We start from the raw sequence: 18,001 nt of genomic DNA, 5'->3' as shown, positions 1-18,001 counted from the left end.
CACTTGTAAGTACGTGTCTATGAGCCAGGAAAGAAAATAGTAATTCGTAACAGTTGTGACAGATACCCACTAACTCTTCAGAAACATAATATACCGAAGAGAAGACCAAGATCACAGTGAGGATACAAACACTGCACATATTTCACCTGACAGCTAGCCCTCCTATTGCTCTTTTTGGTTTAAATCCAAATCCCAGTAACTCAGCAGCACGAAGTAAAGGTAGCATCCTAAGGGATAAGGCCAAGAGGTTTTCAGTGTGAAGTAACACAGTATGAAAGAAATTCCACTTACCTGTCGTAAGTCTCCTTGAGATCTCTGGCTAGTTTGCACTTTGGTAGGATGTGATGAAAAGGGGATTGTGGCCCTTCTGTGGCTATGGAAAGTTTCAAGACAAGAAAGCAAACAATTGACTTCAAAGCACCCTCCAGGTGTCAGCCAGTATCTTAGTTTGTGCTACTATAACAATTTCAAGGATCAGACAGGGATGGATTCTGTATCTTTTTAATCTACATTTATTTTCCAGAGCTTTTACAATAATTTAACTGGAGATAATAATAGTAAATTACTGCCAACTTCTGAAATTCAATTCRGTTAAACCAATGTATCTGTGAATTTGACACATGACTATTTTAAGTGGTTTTGTTTGTTTTTATACACGTGTTTGTTTTAATTTTCAATCAGGAGAAATACAAYGCATCAGTGTCAGATACTGTTCACTTTAAAAACTGCACATTATTATCAGAAGTTGCTCTGAAGTACAGTCTATAAAAATGCTGTGTAACGATCTGTTAGCCATAGAAAGAACACATAAAAGAGTGAAATTCCCTCACGGGAAGTCTCTGATGACTCTGCACACAGTATTAGAGCTTGGGAAACCTGCTCAATGTCGAGTGAAGCAGTTTACATATGAATTCTTCCATCTCAGCCTGGAAAGCACATCCAAACGTGATGGTTTAGCATACACTTTCCAGTGATCAGTCTGAACTGGTTGCTTCCCTTGCCAACTCAATCTACTTCACTTGAAAAGCTGACATGTCTGCAAAGGAAGAGTSATTTTGGATGAGGCAAAATGTGCCAAAAGTAGTCAAAATGCTGAAGAGCACCAGAACTTGTTCATGCTGATCACAGGAAAACCGTAACAARGCTCAGTCACTTCTCTGAAAATGTGTTCCTGGACAAATACTTGCATGTTCCTACACATAGCTAAGCTGCAGACTTACTTTCTTGCATTGCAGACACTTCATCCTGAATGGCTAAGATCAGCTTGGCCTCCCTGGTCAGGTACTGGCAACGGCGCTCCTCATGCTGTAAGACGATGGCAATCCGCCGGGAGAGATTGTGTAAGCAGTTTATCACTGATGGATCTGCGTTGGCCTACAGGCAGCACAGAACAGGAACTGCTCAGTCATTTAGCCACAATCACATATATGGAACTAGAGTGATGGACAGGTAATCAAATTAATTATCTTCAATAGATACCAAAATTCAGTCTCTTTGGCAAGGGGTAAAAGAAAGGAGATTTCTCTGAAAAAGCAGTAAAGCAGAAGCGCAGAGATGTCCAACAGCAAGGAAGAAGAAACTGAGGGATTTCTATGTTTGTCCATGTGCATTGAATGAACGTAACACTTGGAGTAGCGTAATTCACTTGTTTTATTTTTTCCAGTCGTTACTGGCCCCTTTGCTAGCAGAGAGATCACAGAACTCAATTTCACATATCAAGAAAGGAAAGTTTCAAGTTACTTGAAAGGAAGACATGACAATGTTCAGATTAAATTCACTGGGAGTTTAAGGACGGTAGTGCCTTTAACATAGCTCCTTCTTTCCATGTTGCTATAGTGATGTTTGCCTCACACRTTGACAGGACAAATGCTAATCAGGTAAGAATTAATAGCACACTTTAATCCAAAACCACAATGAATTTGGATTCATGCTCCCAAAACACCTGCCTTATTATAAACACTGCATACGTTGCAGAACGAAAGTGCTAGAAAGCTCTATCGGGCATGAAGAGCTGATAAGGGGAGACCCCATGACTCCTAGGCAGAGAGTGCACAATAAGCAGCTGCTTCATGTTTGTTAAGACATTTAAAGGAATTTAAGGTTCAAGCAACCGATAACTTGGCAAGGAAACCAGCAAACTGTGAGTCAGCATTTCTGAACGCCACTCTTTCTGCTGAGTCACGACACGTTAGTAACACCGAAGGTGAAACAGCAGGATCAGTGCTGATTATAGCCCTTGGGACTTCGCCTGCTGTCTGCCCACGGCAGATGGGCTCCGTCTTTATCTGCGACTACCTCCACCCACACTTCGCAGTGCACTGTGCCGGGCTAGGAAACAGAACTTTCCAGAGACTTTGCAGATGTGTACSAAGTAAGAGTGTCTCATTTGGCAAATACAACTTAGTGCACAGCTTTAAACAGTGCCAAACCACAAAGAAAGCAATTTTTACGGAGAATCCCTTCATCATCCTTCASCAATTTCTCACAATACTGTGAAAGAAGGAGCGCTGTTTTCAACACTGCTGCTTCCACCTGACCCAAGCTGGACAAACGCATGTGTTTGCACCCATATCCATATATACTTACCTACAACCAATCCTGGTGCTTATCAAGGCACTAAAACATCAAAGTTCCTTAAGAATTTAATGTGTGAAATTTAAGCTCAACTCTTGCAATTGCAAATTTGGCATTTCCTGACCTAAGAATCTCCCAAGGTATAACACTGGAGCACCTGCAGGTCTCAGAAGGTGAACGACTTCTCTTGATTCTTGATTGCTGGAATAACTATCCTGTGAAACCTTGTTCTCAACTGCAGAAAGCCACGCAAGAAACATCCTGATGTGCACATCAGTCACTACTGAAAGCCAGCAGTAAATACCAATGCTATAAGGAAAAAAAGTCACTTCACAACCAGGGAGCTCGAGGCTTTCCTCCGTTTTCATATTAATCAAGAAAACCATGTCATTAAATCCAAACCCCCTGTCAGGTAAAAAACAACCATCTCCATCAAAACAGCTATTTTAACTCCCTCTTTCATTTCTAAAATGTTTCTTCACACACACAAAAAAAAAGGAAAAAAAATACAATGGTTCCACAGATGCAATGTATGGGCTAGGAAAAGAAAGTCAGAGCTCAGAAATCAAATATTGCTCAAATATAACGAAATTTCTAGGGTTTTAGACCATCTGATTAGCTGAACCAGGATCACTAAACACAGGTATCAACTTCTAATAAATAGAGCAGGCTTGAAGTGAAATTCCAAACAAAAACTACTTATTTGCACCAGGTTTCTGCTGAACATGAAAATCTAGGAATTCCTCCCATGTACCTTCTTCTCATTTAAATGCCACAGCCAGCTGCTTCCTGGCACTGTCCTTCTTTCGCAATGATCTCATGGCTAAAAAGCGGCGGCTTTCAAATCTGTTCCATTTAATTATAAAGAAGGCTTAGATGCACTGAGCAAAGGCACACATCTCTATCATACAGTATGAGTAAGGACTGAAAACGGTGCTGTTCTAACACATCACTTCAAGAAGAGCTGCACAGCTGTGAAAAGGGACAGCTTTCGTCCAAGGACAGCCAAGAAAACTCTTCAACCATCAAATCAAGAACACTTTCCACCATAGACTAATTTTACACTAAACTGCAAACCTATGATCTCAGGAGCAGGGCCCCGCTCAAAAAGCTAGGAGAAAAGTGGGGGGGAAAAAACCCATGTCCCACTCCCCTTAAAACACAAGCCTAAACTGTTTGGTTCTGCTTTAAAATGTTCAGGCAAACTAAACTGCATTACATGAAAATGTAATCTATGCCCCRAGAAGGCAAACCCTCTGCCCTGAAACAGAAAGGAAAGTTCCAGTTCCAAGGTAAGTCTGCAGCCTTATCAGTAATTTCTTCAAGTCTCTCCCTTGGTAACTTTGTAAAGACAYACATGGACTTTTAAGTACGTATCCTTTCACGCACTTTAATTCTGAGAGCCCTTCAAAACATCCTGCGATAATCATTGGTGAGATGTATATCAGCAACAGTTGCACCTCTTGCCTGCTCAAGCAGTATCTGAAATTATTTTGTAAATTAAGAGAATATTTTTCCTTTATACATTATTCTTTTAAATGCAAGAAACATCCTTCTTGTCTGAATGCCAATATGTAACTACACAAGTGTGTTACTTCGCATTTGTAAGACAAAAAATGAAGAAGTTGGGCTTTCTCAAGAAGTGTTATAGCAGCTTTTGTGCAAATATGTMCTTTTTACTGTTGGACAAAATTAAATGAGTACTTGATTATTTCCATTTTCCTCTATTATTTAGGAGGGCATGGGATTAGAATATCCCAAATAATGGAAAAATCTCTTATAAACCCTAAGCACATCCCGTTGTCAGAAAACACAAAAAGAGGCCTTACCCGTAGGGCAAACACCACRTTGAACAGAATCATAGTGGGCATCTCTCTCTTTGGTGAGGGATCAGTTTTGGATACCTGAAAGATATTTTTAAAAATTCCCATAAGCTAGTGTCCTTTGGAATCGCTAACAAGGAAAAAAAAGAAAAGCCTATCCTAGCCAAACAACACTTTGCTAAGAGAAGAGAGCAGAGAAATCAAATTATACCATCAACATTTGACTTGTAAAATATAAAGCTGCATGATTATTTTCTTACAAAAGTGTCACAGTTATTCCACAATGCTGCCTTTTCTGAGAAGCTGGGAAGACTTGGACCAAAGCATTTTGGCCTGGATCATGGAAATGAACATCAGTTAAGAGAACAGTCTTACTAGGTTTCCTTACTATTGCACTTTAGCACCATTAGGGGTCCTAGATTTCTATTTTCTTTAGCATAATTGTTATATACTGTTAACTACGTGCCTATGAAAATCCAAAGAGAAGTCTACAGCGGTCTCACCCCAGGCCATAACCTTTCTTCCCTTTCCTAAAATCCACATTCGGATTACCTCATGTTTCTAACTATTGCTTTTATCGGAAACGTGCTCTAGAATTGCCTGTATCCAAGCCACACACACAGTACTAAACTAAAAGCTATTTTTTTCTTCCCGCAGGAYTTGAAAAATTTGAAATCCCTATATCCTTTCTGTAACAGAGGGCTTCTTAGTGTTACGGTCATTGAGAGGCACACAGACTCTCTCGCAGGGAGGAAGGGTGGAAGCTAAGACGAGCAACTTGGATTTGCACATCTAGGACTAGGAGCTCTGAACAGACCAGGCATCACCACAAGATGGAGCACCAAATCCAAAGGACACCCCTGGCTCCCCCGAAACTCCCTGCGGAGCACCCAGTCTACTCCCAGGTAAAGCCAACTATAACCTTCCTGACCAAGCAGCCATGTAGCCTACAACGCATGCACGTACCTAAGGCTGCGTATGAGATGGGGTAAGTACGGGGAAGCTGGCAGCAGTGCAGCTGCACCCAGCCATCCCGATGGACACTGAGCATCCGCGACGAACAGGAGCAAACTCTGCAATTAGAAGGTCTCTCAGGCTGTAGTCTTCAAAATTAGAGAAACTATCAGAAATGAGAGCTGTTGGGGATTTTCTGAAACTCTAATGAAAAGGTGGTGATTGCAAGAGGGCAGGAAAGTTTGWGTTTGTCCTCCTGGAGTTAGAGGTTCTAGCAAGTCCTGTGAACTTTGCTAAAGACTCCAAAGCATTTCTGAGGTTAGGGACTGACACTGTTCCTCCTCAAAGTCAAAGAAACTACCAGCGCTAAYGTCACCTGGGATCTGGGCCAGATTTCGTATCGCYGCTTCTTCCCAAAAAAAAMCCCAAACCAAAAAACTGGAAATCTGTGAAGAATTCAGAATATCACTAAACAAGACAGGGGCAGGATTAAATACTGGCACTCTTATAACTCCTGAATCTCACCTGAGTACGAATTCGCTAAGCCACCGTGGTGTGGATTCACTTACGGCAGTTCCGACTCCAAAGAAACCCCAGACAGAGACTGCCAGGTTATTTTGGTCATTATTTGTGCTCAAAGGGCCAGGAAGGAAATAGTTTAGCTTCCTCCTAAGTGCAAAAGGGTCCTAGATTTAAACCTGAATGAACTAGCACAGATGGCTGCCATTTCGAGAAGATTCTGGACACCAGAAAGTTCTGGTGTGCCTTCTGGAGTGAGCAGATACACCCAAGCAAAAGATCCTACGAGAAGCARCAAGGAGGTGTTTACAGCACTTTATAGCCTTGATTATTTACCCAGAAGCCATTTTATTTAGAAAAGAACAAAAATGAAGATGTATTTCATGTAATTAGAATAGAATTCACTAGAAAGTGGAGAGAATTTGTGGTGGACAAATGCAAATATACCTTTTCAACTTAAYTTATACTCCCTATTACCTACAACCACATTTAGGAAATTGTGTCTTTTGGACATGACTCGCAAAGTAATGAAATCTGACAATATAAGGGAAGAGAACACTGCTGTCAGGGCCCTGAGGACACCAATGGGCTTTAATGGCTCTGACCAGCTCGACCTCTGCCCCATCCAGACCCCTGCCCATGCCCCAGGAGCTGCATTTAAGCTCAGCTCTGGGCCATCACTCCCTTCCTGAGCTATGCCATAGGACTGCTGGTCTCCAGCCCTGTCTCCTGGATGGACCTTGGACCTATGTTGTAGGTAGCTTTTCTCCTGGACGGACCTCCTTCCATGTACGTTGTAGCTTGTCCCCAGTCCTGCCTTTGGATCTGACTCCTGGATGGACTTTGGACTTGTGTTGTAGCTTTGTCTCCAGCCCCTTCKGTGGCCCCATCTCCTTTTGCTCCTGGCAGGGATCCTAGACCTGGTTCATCGTTTGACTCATCTGGGATTGTCCATGGACCCTGTTACCAGCAGCTGGCTCTGCCTGATGTGGTCAGACCCTGTGGGACTGTGCCACATCTTGGGAGGGCACTGTCTGCACTTGGCTCTTGCCTTGCCTGCCCTCAACCAGCAGCCCTGCTCTTGCTGCTCCCAGACACTACTGAGCTGGGCATAGAGTATCCTTCAACATCTCTCCTCCCTTCCTTAGTCCTTCCCTCCGTCACTGAGAAAGTCTCCAGACAACAGTCACATGTACTAATTCCTAAGGTTACTGAGATGGGCTGTAACAGTTCCTTTGAAAACAAAGACTAGTAMCACTTTCTTGTCTCTCCTTTGCTGTAAGTCTCAGGACCAGCACCACGAACAGCAAACTAGGAATTACCTTGGAAAACATTACCAAGGCTTCCCTACTCCTTACTAACCACTTCCCTCCCACCAGCACCWTTTGGTGCCCTAGGGTAAGTGGTACCTGACATTCTGCACACAGAAGATCAAACTTCCCAAAGTACTCACACAGCTTGCAGGCACTTAAAATCTATTCTCAAGAACAGCTTAAACACTTCAGGACCGAGTCTCAGTGATTCTCTGTCATATTTCTCGTAGACTCACAAGCAGTTTCAAAATCGGCACATTAGCACCTTCTGATGGTTGATGCTGGTTCTTACCTGGATGACAAATGGCAACAGATTTTTTTTCGTTTTGAAAAACAAATCATTTGGTAAATCTGATGTAAAATAAGACCTAAGCAGGTCAATGATAGAGATTAGTAATGGCCTCTGAAGTTGCCAAAGCCCACTTCACTTTAAACTTCATTATGAGGAAGAGAAAATAAGACAGGGAACATTTTGCATGTAAGTGTGTAAATCCTTTCCCAAATTTAAGCAGAGCCTTCTCCACGGCCTATGTGGAAGTATGGCCTATGGCCTACTTTCACTCCAAGTAGCTAAAAGAACAAACCACTAAGAAAGGTGTCAGTCCAAACAGCAACCTGGCTTGGTCCGCAAGATAATTCTACACYTCTTTCAACATTCTACCAATTCCAGCTGAGCCTTGTGAATCGTCTTCCACATCAATTAAGAGCCAAAAGCTAGACGTGGCTGAAGTGATTTCTAGCATTTGCTTTTTTTTCTGGTGTACTAATTAAAGTTCCCACAAAGCTAACTTGCAGCAACTAAAAAGGTGAGAAACAGCTTCTTGACCTGGACTGCTCAGTCTTGTTTCCCGTTTCCTAYACTGTTTTTCTACAGAAACCTGACAAAGGGGGTTCTTTGAGCCACTGACACAGGTCCTCAGGTTAACATTCACTGTAGGTATCAGGAAATAAGTATAAGACAGCTTTGAACACTGTGAAGTAAAAATAGGATCAAAAGTAAGATATACATCCTGAATTCCAAGTTTCCTACCTAACTCGAGTAATTTGAAAAGAAAACAGGCCCAAGGAGTAGATCTCTTACCATACCTGCCCAAGGGCATGTTGAAGCAACGTAGGATGGCCAACGAAGCGCACATTATCAATCTTCAGTTCAAATTTTTTGCCACACATATCAGATTTGGTAGCCAAAATTGTTGCCAGGATGACATCTGAAAACCTTGAAGAGTAGAAACAGAAGCTATTAAAATTATCAAAATGCATAGCCTAAAAATATTCCTCCAAACACAGATATTTAATTTGTGAGAATTTTTAAAGTACTGTAAATGATGTACTTAAATTGTTGCACCTGGAATACCATTGACCACRAAAATTAAGAACCCCTTAATTACATCTCTCAGATCATCAGAATTATAAAACAGGAAGCATTCAAGACAAAGACTGCAGGGTCATGCTTAYTTAATTACATGCTTGGCAAAATACATGAGAAAGATTAGATGCAGTTTGCTTTACAAATGCAAGAACAGCTCAAGTTAGCCATTGCCTGGATTAGGCGTAGGTTAATGAACTTACTAAGCAACTAGATATCAAAACAGCCTATCACTCAAGCACAATGAAGATCTTTAAGCCACCCAATATGGCAGAAGGGAAGGCAAGAAAGAGCTGACTCACTTAAAAATACATTCGACACTTGTCCCTCCTTTTCTAAACCTTATCAGTGAGATTCAAAGTTACTTAACAGACCTCAGTCTGTGCCTGAAAGACCACCAGCACCCTCCTGAAAGCTGTATGGTCCCACCTGGACTGTCTCACGCGATAAGTTATAACTCAGACAAATTCCTGGCAGTGCAGGCCCTTCTCAGTGCAAGCCACCGTTGCAGCCGCTCGCGACCTGGACTGCAACGTTTGCAGTTGGACTGCTCTGGGTCTGTGGTGGGAAGAATGCAGTCTGTGCACTTACAAACAGGAGGGCAAGTATCTACAGGGAATCTGTCCAGTAAAATGCAGTTACCAATGCAAAAATGGGTAACAGTGCCATAGGGAAGGGATTCTTCACTTTCTGTCGCACACATTGCTGTGGCCTTACAACATGGTGGCCTGGTTTTGTAATTTTTTTTTTTTTTATCTTGAGGTATCAGAGTATCTCCTGAGACAGTGGAGTTCAAATCCACAGGAAAGAAGACTTCAGTTAGCCGCTGCAGGAAACTTCTTGCTGCTCTAAGACAGGAACAGTACAATGTTTACAATATTAGCAATGTTTTCTCCTTTCCTCTAAGTTACTCCTATTTAACCAAACAAATTTCAAGTGAGCTTCTGACCAGTGAGCTTCTGACCAGACCGATTCTTTTTAACAATGGAAATGTTAATTTTGTTCCCTTATTTACATCCACAGATGTGTGTCCCTGTCAGACCATCCCCCTCCGCAGCACAGGTACCCCAGATAAGGCGGTATCGCTCAGAGAAAAGGGCAGACCCTGGGTGTGCTCTGCACGCCCTTTATCTCTTGGCCGCAAGTGAGCCCTCGATGCCCAGGGAAGGAATTCAYGTCCTCTATTTCTAGTTTATTCTGAGTGCCTTAGAGTAGTGCAGAAATTAAGACAAATACACAGCTAGGGCTTTTGTGTGCACCYATTTGCATATGACCAGGGAGCTATTACTTTTATCGGACCAAATGCTCTGGTGTTTGGCCATCCTGACCACAGCGTGCTGTTTAACTTTACCTTAGGGAAGGAGCAGCTGCTTACTAGCAATACCAGAAAGCGATCTGGATTCCAGGCCCGTTCCCCTTGGCCTGACAGTCTMGATTTGTTCATCTTTACAGCACTCCATCTAATTTATACATTTCCTAGGTCTCTGGATGACAGGGGAGATGCAGGGACAGGAAATTCGTTATTCCCATCATTTCAGGGTGACAGTTCATCATTTCATCTCAGACAATAGCTATTTTACTTTAGAAATTTCAACATTGGTTTTCCAGTCTCTGTGGTGTTTTAAGACCACCTAAAGACTCTGAGCATCACAACAAGAGTTTGTTAAAAGCTGATTAGGTTTCACAGTTGGGCAGTAACAGTCCCTTCTTATTTCATGAGATTAGCCTTGAGCTCCGTGATTTCCAGGAGGAAGCAAACCTTTCCCGTATTAAGGAATTCAGCAGACCAAAACTAAATACAAGAAACAAAAGCTTTGGCTTGCCCAAAATATCCTACTGCTGCTATGCCGAGCATGGTAGCAACAGCAGACAAGCCAGCAGTCTGACACAAACTGCACTAGTGTACATTGACTGCTGTCACCACCATCTCCTCGGGGACCAACACAGCTGAAATAATAACTGCTTTAGCTTTAGAGTATGGAAGAGGAAGGGGGAAACCTCAAACACATTCTTGTTTGTTTTTTTTTCCCCAAAAAACTGATAATAATTTTTATGATRCCACAGGAATTAAAAGCAAGGTATTCATAAAGAATTCCTCTTTGAAGTAATTTATGACAGGGGCTGAGTGACTAGGTGGTCTTCTTTATATTATACAGGGACAAGAGCTGCAATTTAAGATGTTTGGGGCTCTAGGGAGAGATGAACATTCCTCCCTCCACCCACTCAAAAGGGGTAGGAAGGCAAGTCATCCAGTTTAGCTTAGTGGGGCACTAAAAACTAGCAGTAAGGGCAGCTGCTCAAAACCAGGGTTCTGAAGCGCTCCGTACTTACAATGGGATTAAATAGATTACACACTGATCTATATGTTTAAGTCACTGCTTGTCAGAAAGCAACTTGKTTTGGGGCTTTTTGCTGGAATAACTGCAATGCCAAGGCTGTACTTGGTTTTCTCAACTCACAGAAGGGACAATACCACATCCACTCTGGATACCCTACAGAAAGCACAGAAATGTTAGTAGGACCTCTGTAGTGGTCCTAGCAGAAACCCTTAGCAACACATTTCCTAAGGACATTGTGATTTAGCATATAATTATCTCATCATTCAATGTGAAACAAAAACAAAGCACGATTAAAAGGACGGTGAGGAAAGAAAGCCATTGTAGACAGAAGTGATTGTTTAGAACATTTGCTCTTACCCCGAAACCAATTGCTCATCAGTTAGAGGACATTGGTCTCTGAAATGGGAACATGGCCATAAACACAAAACAAAAACACAACAGAAGAAAATAAACGAGGCAAGTACACAAAATACAAAAGAACAAAAAAAAAGATAATATTAAAAACTAGGATGAACTATTAAGGGTTAAACACCTGTAAAGGAAAGATAACGATTCAAAGGAATCAAAAGTAGGTGAATTCATGGGACACATTTCTAGCTCAGACCAAGGAGATGGAGAGAAAGAGCTAAGGCATTTTAGATGTCTAGCTAACACTGGCTGCTATAGTGTGTTTATGTGTTATGGTACATTTATGAAGCCACATTTATACTGTACTTTTCATACTTACCTTAAGAAAAAAACGTGCAAGTCTGATTTAGCACAACTTTTAAACTTCAGTTTCCTTTCTGGAAAATTACTAGCACTTTTAGCACAGAAACACTCCATATAGCCCCAAATGACTCAAATCTCTTTGCAGCTGGTCCTGGTGCTTTCATACTCCCAAGACCCAGGAAAAAAAGGATGCCGAACACTTATCATTTCATGCACAGCTAGGGTTTTTTAAAGGGCCTTGCACACAGAGCTGCTGCTGTTCTCCACCAGGGATTTCAACAGTAGATACAAGCTCATCCAGAATCACAGCGCTGGCATGAGGTCATCTTCCATCTCTCTCCATCAGCCTCAAGCCATAAGCAGAACCTTAGCAAGAGCAGGCTGGAAAAGTTTTCAAGGCAAAGAACCTGAAAACCTTCCTTACAACTGGCACGCAGACCAAGGCTCTGCTAATGGCTGTACTCACTCTTACAGCAGGGAAGCAAACACCTGTTTTCATTTTAAGTCATCTGTTTCTCTTTTTTTCTCTCTCAAATAACATGAGGTTTGTTCTCCTAAATGTACTCAAAAATGAATCTGTTAATAGCTTTATAGCATGCACTTTAGAAAGGAGAGACAAAATAAAATCTCCATCCATTATTCAAGCCAAAAGAGAGCAGATTTCTACCAGTCATATTAAAAAGGGATCTTTTTAAGGGATCTTCCTTGAAGGGAAAGGGAGTAATCCTAAATGACAAGCTATACAGAGGGGTTAATATTACAGAAAGGGTKTCTAGAGGAATAGATGGATAGAAAACCACAGGCTTACAGAAAGGAAGCCTTTCAGAAGAAATACAAGGAAGATCACTGGAGTCCAGTRAAAGAAGGGACAGAGGATAGAGAAATGTTATCACAGGAGAACAACTGTTTATTAGAAAGGGGCATTCAAGTCCTTGTTTGTGAATAACTTGTTTTTTTTTTTGGGGGGGGGGGGAGTTGTAACAGAAGCATTTGGCCAATGGCTTCAGTGTCATCAAGATGGTCAAACCCCTTTCTGCTACTTATGCTCCTATAAAAATGTGAAGTTTAGTGTAATGTATGTTACTATATATGCATATTCATTAGAACTTTTGCTGGCTATACCCCCTCCAAAAAACTAACGTAAACATTTCAAAACAGCTTAACAAAACAGTACCCATGGCTTCAAAAGAGTTATTGTGTGTCTTGCATGCCTCATCTTTTTATCTTTTTCCAGGGAAAAGAAAAAAAAAAAAGAAGAAGAAGAAGAAGAGTAGACAGAGACTGGCAGGCATCTCCATAAGCTGTGAAGGGTGTACACCATCAGTAAAGCAATCAGAGAAAAGAGAGAGAAAATGGTGAAACGCTACCAGCAAAGAGAGATGCTTGACGGGCTATTTGTTTTGATAGTGACAGATTTTTCCAAATATCTCTACTGTATGGCCATCACCAGCATGTTTCAAACACTTTTGTTACTTCACTTGCTTTTATAGGGAAGAAAAATCTCTATTCCAAAGACCCAAACATAAAGYGCCATTGAACAGAAATTAATGCAGCAAATATACACCAGTAACCTACAGGTAGGCATGCAATGAATATGCTGTCATTGTCTTAAAAAAAAAAAACAAAGCATTAAAAAAAACAGGATATTTGAGTCTGAAGGCTAAAAGAAATGCAATTATGCATGCAAATATGCAGTATGGAAATGGAGAGTTAAGAGGTATGAATAGATCTAATTCTATCCTTATTGAGGCTATAAAGAAATACGTACACCTCACTTGCTCCAGGAGAGACCAGCTCAAAATTAATTTGAGTTCCAACAGACTAGAAGAAAGCTGAGCCTTATCTAGGATGCAACAGATCCCAGATTACTAATACACTAAAGACAGACATCTAGCATAAAGGAGAATGAATCTMACCCTCACAAGAACTACTGTAGCAGTAAAACAAATCTGAAATAATYTCCACTACTGAACATGAAAACAAGGGAAACATTCAGCCCTTCRACACTGCTATATTTGCCATGCACCATCAACTCAACCTAGCAGTCCAAAGCCCTAACTTCCGCCCACAAAACATCTAGAGAGTCTACTGACAGGTGGATATTTAAAGCATTTTTTTTGCCAACTCTGTTTTGAAGATGCCTCCCAGAAATAACATGAAGACWTTTCATAAATTATTTTCATCTGTGACAACTCCAATCAGAAAACCACTACCAACAAAAAACGCACTGGACTTMATGTTGATGAAACCTCTCCTTGAACCACTAAACTGACTGCTCAGGAAGAGAACTGCTGYAAATCAGAACAGACTCAGTGTGGCAGAGCTGCTGCCTCTTTGGGAATGGTTTTCACAAAATCAATCACTCTCATCTCTCCAGCCTAATCTTCAATGGAAACCTACAAAACACATTCCAAATAGGAGCCAAGCAGAGAGAATTCATAGTATCACTGAAGGAAGAACCCCACAGGCTCGGTGATGGCATTGGTTTTGTGGCACATTATAGTTAAATTCCACTAGTCTACTCACATTAGGCAGGCTATAAATGATACGCATCTCTTTCTCTCCAAGACCTCTGCACTTTTCTGCCTCCGCTCTCCCACTAGCATTTCTCCTATTTCACAGGTGCCAACTTCTGTTACTCCTGTAATAATCATACTGATACACATCAAAATTCTGAGCAACCTCTTATACGCAGTTTTGAGGATCCTTTTTTGTTTCATGTTGGAAGAAGAGCTTGTATACCCAAAACATGCATGTTTCTTCCACCTGTATCAAATAGTCCAATAGGGAGATACTATCTCTGCCAATAAACCTCTTCTTGCCTCATATTAATTAACAGCTGTCTGTAGAGATAGCATCAGTGTTTTTTTCTACCAGGTGTTATCACTGAAGAGAAGGATATGTTTAGCTGCTGCATCAGCTGTATGGCTGCATTAAATGGATCTAAAGCCCTCCTATATTTTTATGCAAACATTTGAATACAAGCTGTGTGTGTGTGTGTGTACATGCACATGTTTGAAGACTGAGATTACACACTTTACAATGAAACATGCACAGCAGATTTTGCAATGTTCAGGTGTTCTCTGGTTTCCTTCTGGCCTTGTGTGCACAGTGTCTCCACAGTGGCACTCTCTTTTACTGCTAGCTTGAGAGCTGCCTACAGCGTTCTTTGCGCAACACTCTGCTTTTAATAGTGTAACATGCCAAATGTGACGAAGCTCTTAGACATCCAGCAATCAGAAGGCTCCTCAAAGATAGAACGTTTCTGTACTTCTGAACTCTGATCAAGTGAGAATGGAAAACATTTATGAAGTTACAGAAGTTTTAATATGACATCTAGCAGAATCAGCATTTTGATGGCAACGTAAATTAGAGTTCTACAATCTTTTAAGGCATAGGAGAAATTTCTCCTGTTCTCTAATTCCCGCTTCATCTGCATGACAGCTACAGATAGATCTTGAGGCTATGGTATTAAGGGACATCCTGCTAACGGGCCTTTGTTGGCTGATACATCAACTTCATCAAGTAGATAATACGATTTTTAAACTCTAGTGATTTCAGTCAGGTGCAGGCACTACAGCACAGATTTGCATGTGTTGCTATACACAAGAACATACAGATGACAACYTCTTTTTGAAGACCACCACTAGAGAGGGAGATCTCTGTCTTAATMCTCCTCCACTCAGTGCTTCAGGTCTCTCTAGATCCACCTGACAGARTTGCAGTGAGGCGATACTTTGAGTTTAGCAAACTCTATTGACATCTCAATTCTTTCAAACATTCGAATCGTAACAACAAATACATGAACAGAGGGCAGAGAACTAGCCTTCAAGCACAGAATTTTAGACACCACTTTGATAAAGTGACCTAATTCTTTATTTAGTGTAGGCTACATGCTACCACATTCAATCTACTTAAAGCCAGTTTGGGGAAAAAAAATAGATTAAGAGCATTTTTTTCTTAACTGACCTGAATCTAAAGTGATATAAGCTTTTCTTTTGTCACCTAAATAGCCACACACTCCAGCACATTAGCTCAGCACCACAGACAACAACCAGTGAGCATAGCTATGCACTGAGACTTTTGTTTAACCTGCCAAAACAGCAGAGGCAACATGAATCAGTAGGAGACAGAATCTGGCATAGTTCCAACAGCTATTTGAACAGCAACCAACAAAATCCCTGAGAGAACCAGAAAGATGTGCTCTGAGCTTTCCTAAGGTGCATGCTAGATACTGTCTGCAGCACAGTCTTAAGTGTCATTCACTAATTACCAAACTTAAGAAAGCCTGTTTTCCACTGTACTGGACTCAGCAAAGACATGAGAGAATGCTGCTTTTGAAGGTTTCAAAGATATCAGAAGAGGCAATAGAAATGAATGACCTCAAGCAAGATGTGTTGCTCACATCTATTATACCATTTTCCTAAGCTCCTAGTGCTGGAAAAATTTAAGAACTTGATGATGTTTACTGTCATTGGTGATTTTAATTTCAATGAAATTACTCTCAGTCATAAAGTTAAGAAACATTTTGCAAGGTTGGGATCTAAATTTCTCTTTTGGGACAAGTGGCAACAATTCTTATTGTTACTCTTAGTGAGAGAACAGCAGCAACTACCCCATTATTAATTTCCAAGATTAAAAAACACACCACAAAAAAGATCTGCAACCAAACTACAGGCCAACAGACAAATCAATTCTTGTCTTTCACAAATCTCTCTTGTATCTGATAGTGTTAAATTTAGAAAAAAAAACAAAGATTTTGAATAAGCTATAAAGAACTAATTAGAGAGTCCTTTTGTATGCATGTGCATGCTGAACAACACACTGTATTTTCACTACTTTACCCACTGATTCCCTCTAACTTCAAAAACTGTCTTTAGTCTCTGAATCCTTCTGAGCTACCATTTCACTCCAATGATACAGGAGCAGCTATCTCTGGAGAAACAGAAGTAGTTTTCATTAGTGCACAGCAATTCTATATGACAACTACATGAGCTAGGGAAAAATTTGAGGCAACTGTAATAATACAGTTAGAGGTAGGCAGGTAAAGAGAAGTGGAAATTTGCCAAAGGATTAATACTTCTAAGTTTGAAAGAACAATATTGCCTTTCTAACAAGCACAGAACACCTGGCCTTTATCTTGCCTGGAAGACAGTAGATTCAGTAGCACTTGCTCATGAGATGTTCCTAATTACCAAATACTGATTTGCTCATAACTTGGCATTGAAGATTCTCTTTGCAGGTCTGCTTCTATACAGCCCACGAGAATTTGCCTCTTGAGCTAGAAAGCAAAAAGCAAGAGGCCATTCCCTACTCTGTTTCAAACTCTTAGACAAGGAGAAATATTTTACCCCTACCTGGAGTCCCCATCTTGATCCTCTGTGGTGTCACTTGAGCTATTCACAGCATATCGACTTCTTGGTTTACCTGAAGCAAAGAGGAAGAAAACTCTTTCAAGGAACAACCTCCTTAACGTGTCCATTAAGGGACTACTGATGTCCATGATCTTTTAAAATTATGTATAAATCAGATCTTAAAAAAAGTTTTATTAAAAGYAGGAAAGTCCTTCCTTTTTACTTAGCAGTACCAGATCTTGGGGTATTTTTTTTCTGTTTTTCACTCAAGARCACATCAAAAAATACAAGCAAAAGGTTTACATCTTTAGGGCATGTAGAGAAGACATCAGAACATTCACAGGAAGAACTTTTCTTCCAAGAACCAGGTAACATTTTGCAATTCAAGAGAAGGTGAAAACTGTAATTCTGACAATCTCCTTTCCCACACTACTGCTGAGGCTTGAGGATCGTGGGCAAGCTTCCAGGGCAGGCTCTCCTGCACTGGCAGGGATCAAAATCTATTAATAATAAAAAGCAGGAGGGGCGGGAAAGGCAGACAGCTGAAAAATCTCATCAAGCRTCATTTATAAAAACAAAAAGGGGATCAGAGAAGATCCTCTCTTGGTAAAGAGTGACTCACTATGTAGAAAGGGACGTTCAACCTCTGCTGACGTAAGGCAGTTAGTAAAATGAGGCAAGTGAAACCACTTCATCGCCCTGCAGCAGCTTTAGGCCAGGTACCAAGCGCCTGCTGCTGAGCGCCTCTCGCATTTGGTTCGGTGTAAGTCAATGCACTGAACGATGCTCAAACCACCAAAGGTCTGAGGCACCAAACTCGCACTGAAACGCAAACCTGACYCTAACTTGTGTGCAACTGCATCGCCTGTGATTTGAAACACGTGGAAGCAACGAAGCTGTCTCCTAAGGCACCGCGGGATAAGCCCTGCCCGACCCTCGCTGGCTCCTTCGCAGGGCSCCGGCTGCCCAACAGGCCCGCTCAGGCCGCCAGCGCGGGCCTCGCCCAAAGCCAGCCCCGTCCCGAGCCCCGCGAGCCTCGGGCGGCGCC

At 41.4% G+C, this 18,001-nt stretch overlaps 1 protein-coding gene across 5 annotated transcripts in view; it reads right to left on the bottom strand.

Annotated features, from left to right (window-relative positions):
* The window catches only part of NPRL3 (NPR3 like, GATOR1 complex subunit), a 49,541-nt gene extending 31,947 nt beyond the window's left edge, over nt 1-17,594 (bottom strand). Inside the window, exons 1-7 of one of the 5 annotated variants that reach the window (XM_085307220.1) lie at nt 17,576-17,593; nt 16,957-17,026; nt 11,246-11,284; nt 8,270-8,399; nt 4,404-4,478; nt 1,221-1,374; nt 292-373 (exon numbers count right to left, since the gene is read on the bottom strand). In XM_085307220.1, the coding sequence (XP_085163346.1) occupies nt 292-373; nt 1,221-1,374; nt 4,404-4,478; nt 8,270-8,353 (395 nt within the window). In that variant the 5' untranslated portion in view covers nt 8,354-8,399; nt 11,246-11,284; nt 16,957-17,026; nt 17,576-17,593. Of the gene's footprint in view, nt 1-291; nt 374-1,220; nt 1,375-4,403; nt 4,479-7,323; nt 7,348-8,269; nt 8,400-11,245; nt 11,285-16,950; nt 17,027-17,575 lie in introns of those variants that run through there. The other 4 variants (XM_085307221.1, XM_085307223.1, XM_085307222.1 and 1 more) reach the window with 4 other exon arrangements.
* Nucleotides 17,595-18,001: the final 407 nt, after the last annotated feature.

The sequence above is a fragment of the Rhea americana genome, unplaced genomic scaffold (assembly GCF_003343005.1).
Source record: "Rhea americana isolate MKP2758 unplaced genomic scaffold, rheAme1 scaffold_255, whole genome shotgun sequence".
Taxonomy (NCBI): domain Eukaryota; kingdom Metazoa; phylum Chordata; class Aves; order Rheiformes; family Rheidae; genus Rhea; species Rhea americana.
Note: the sequence above shows the minus strand (reverse complement) of the source record. Positions and strands in the feature narration are given on the sequence as shown.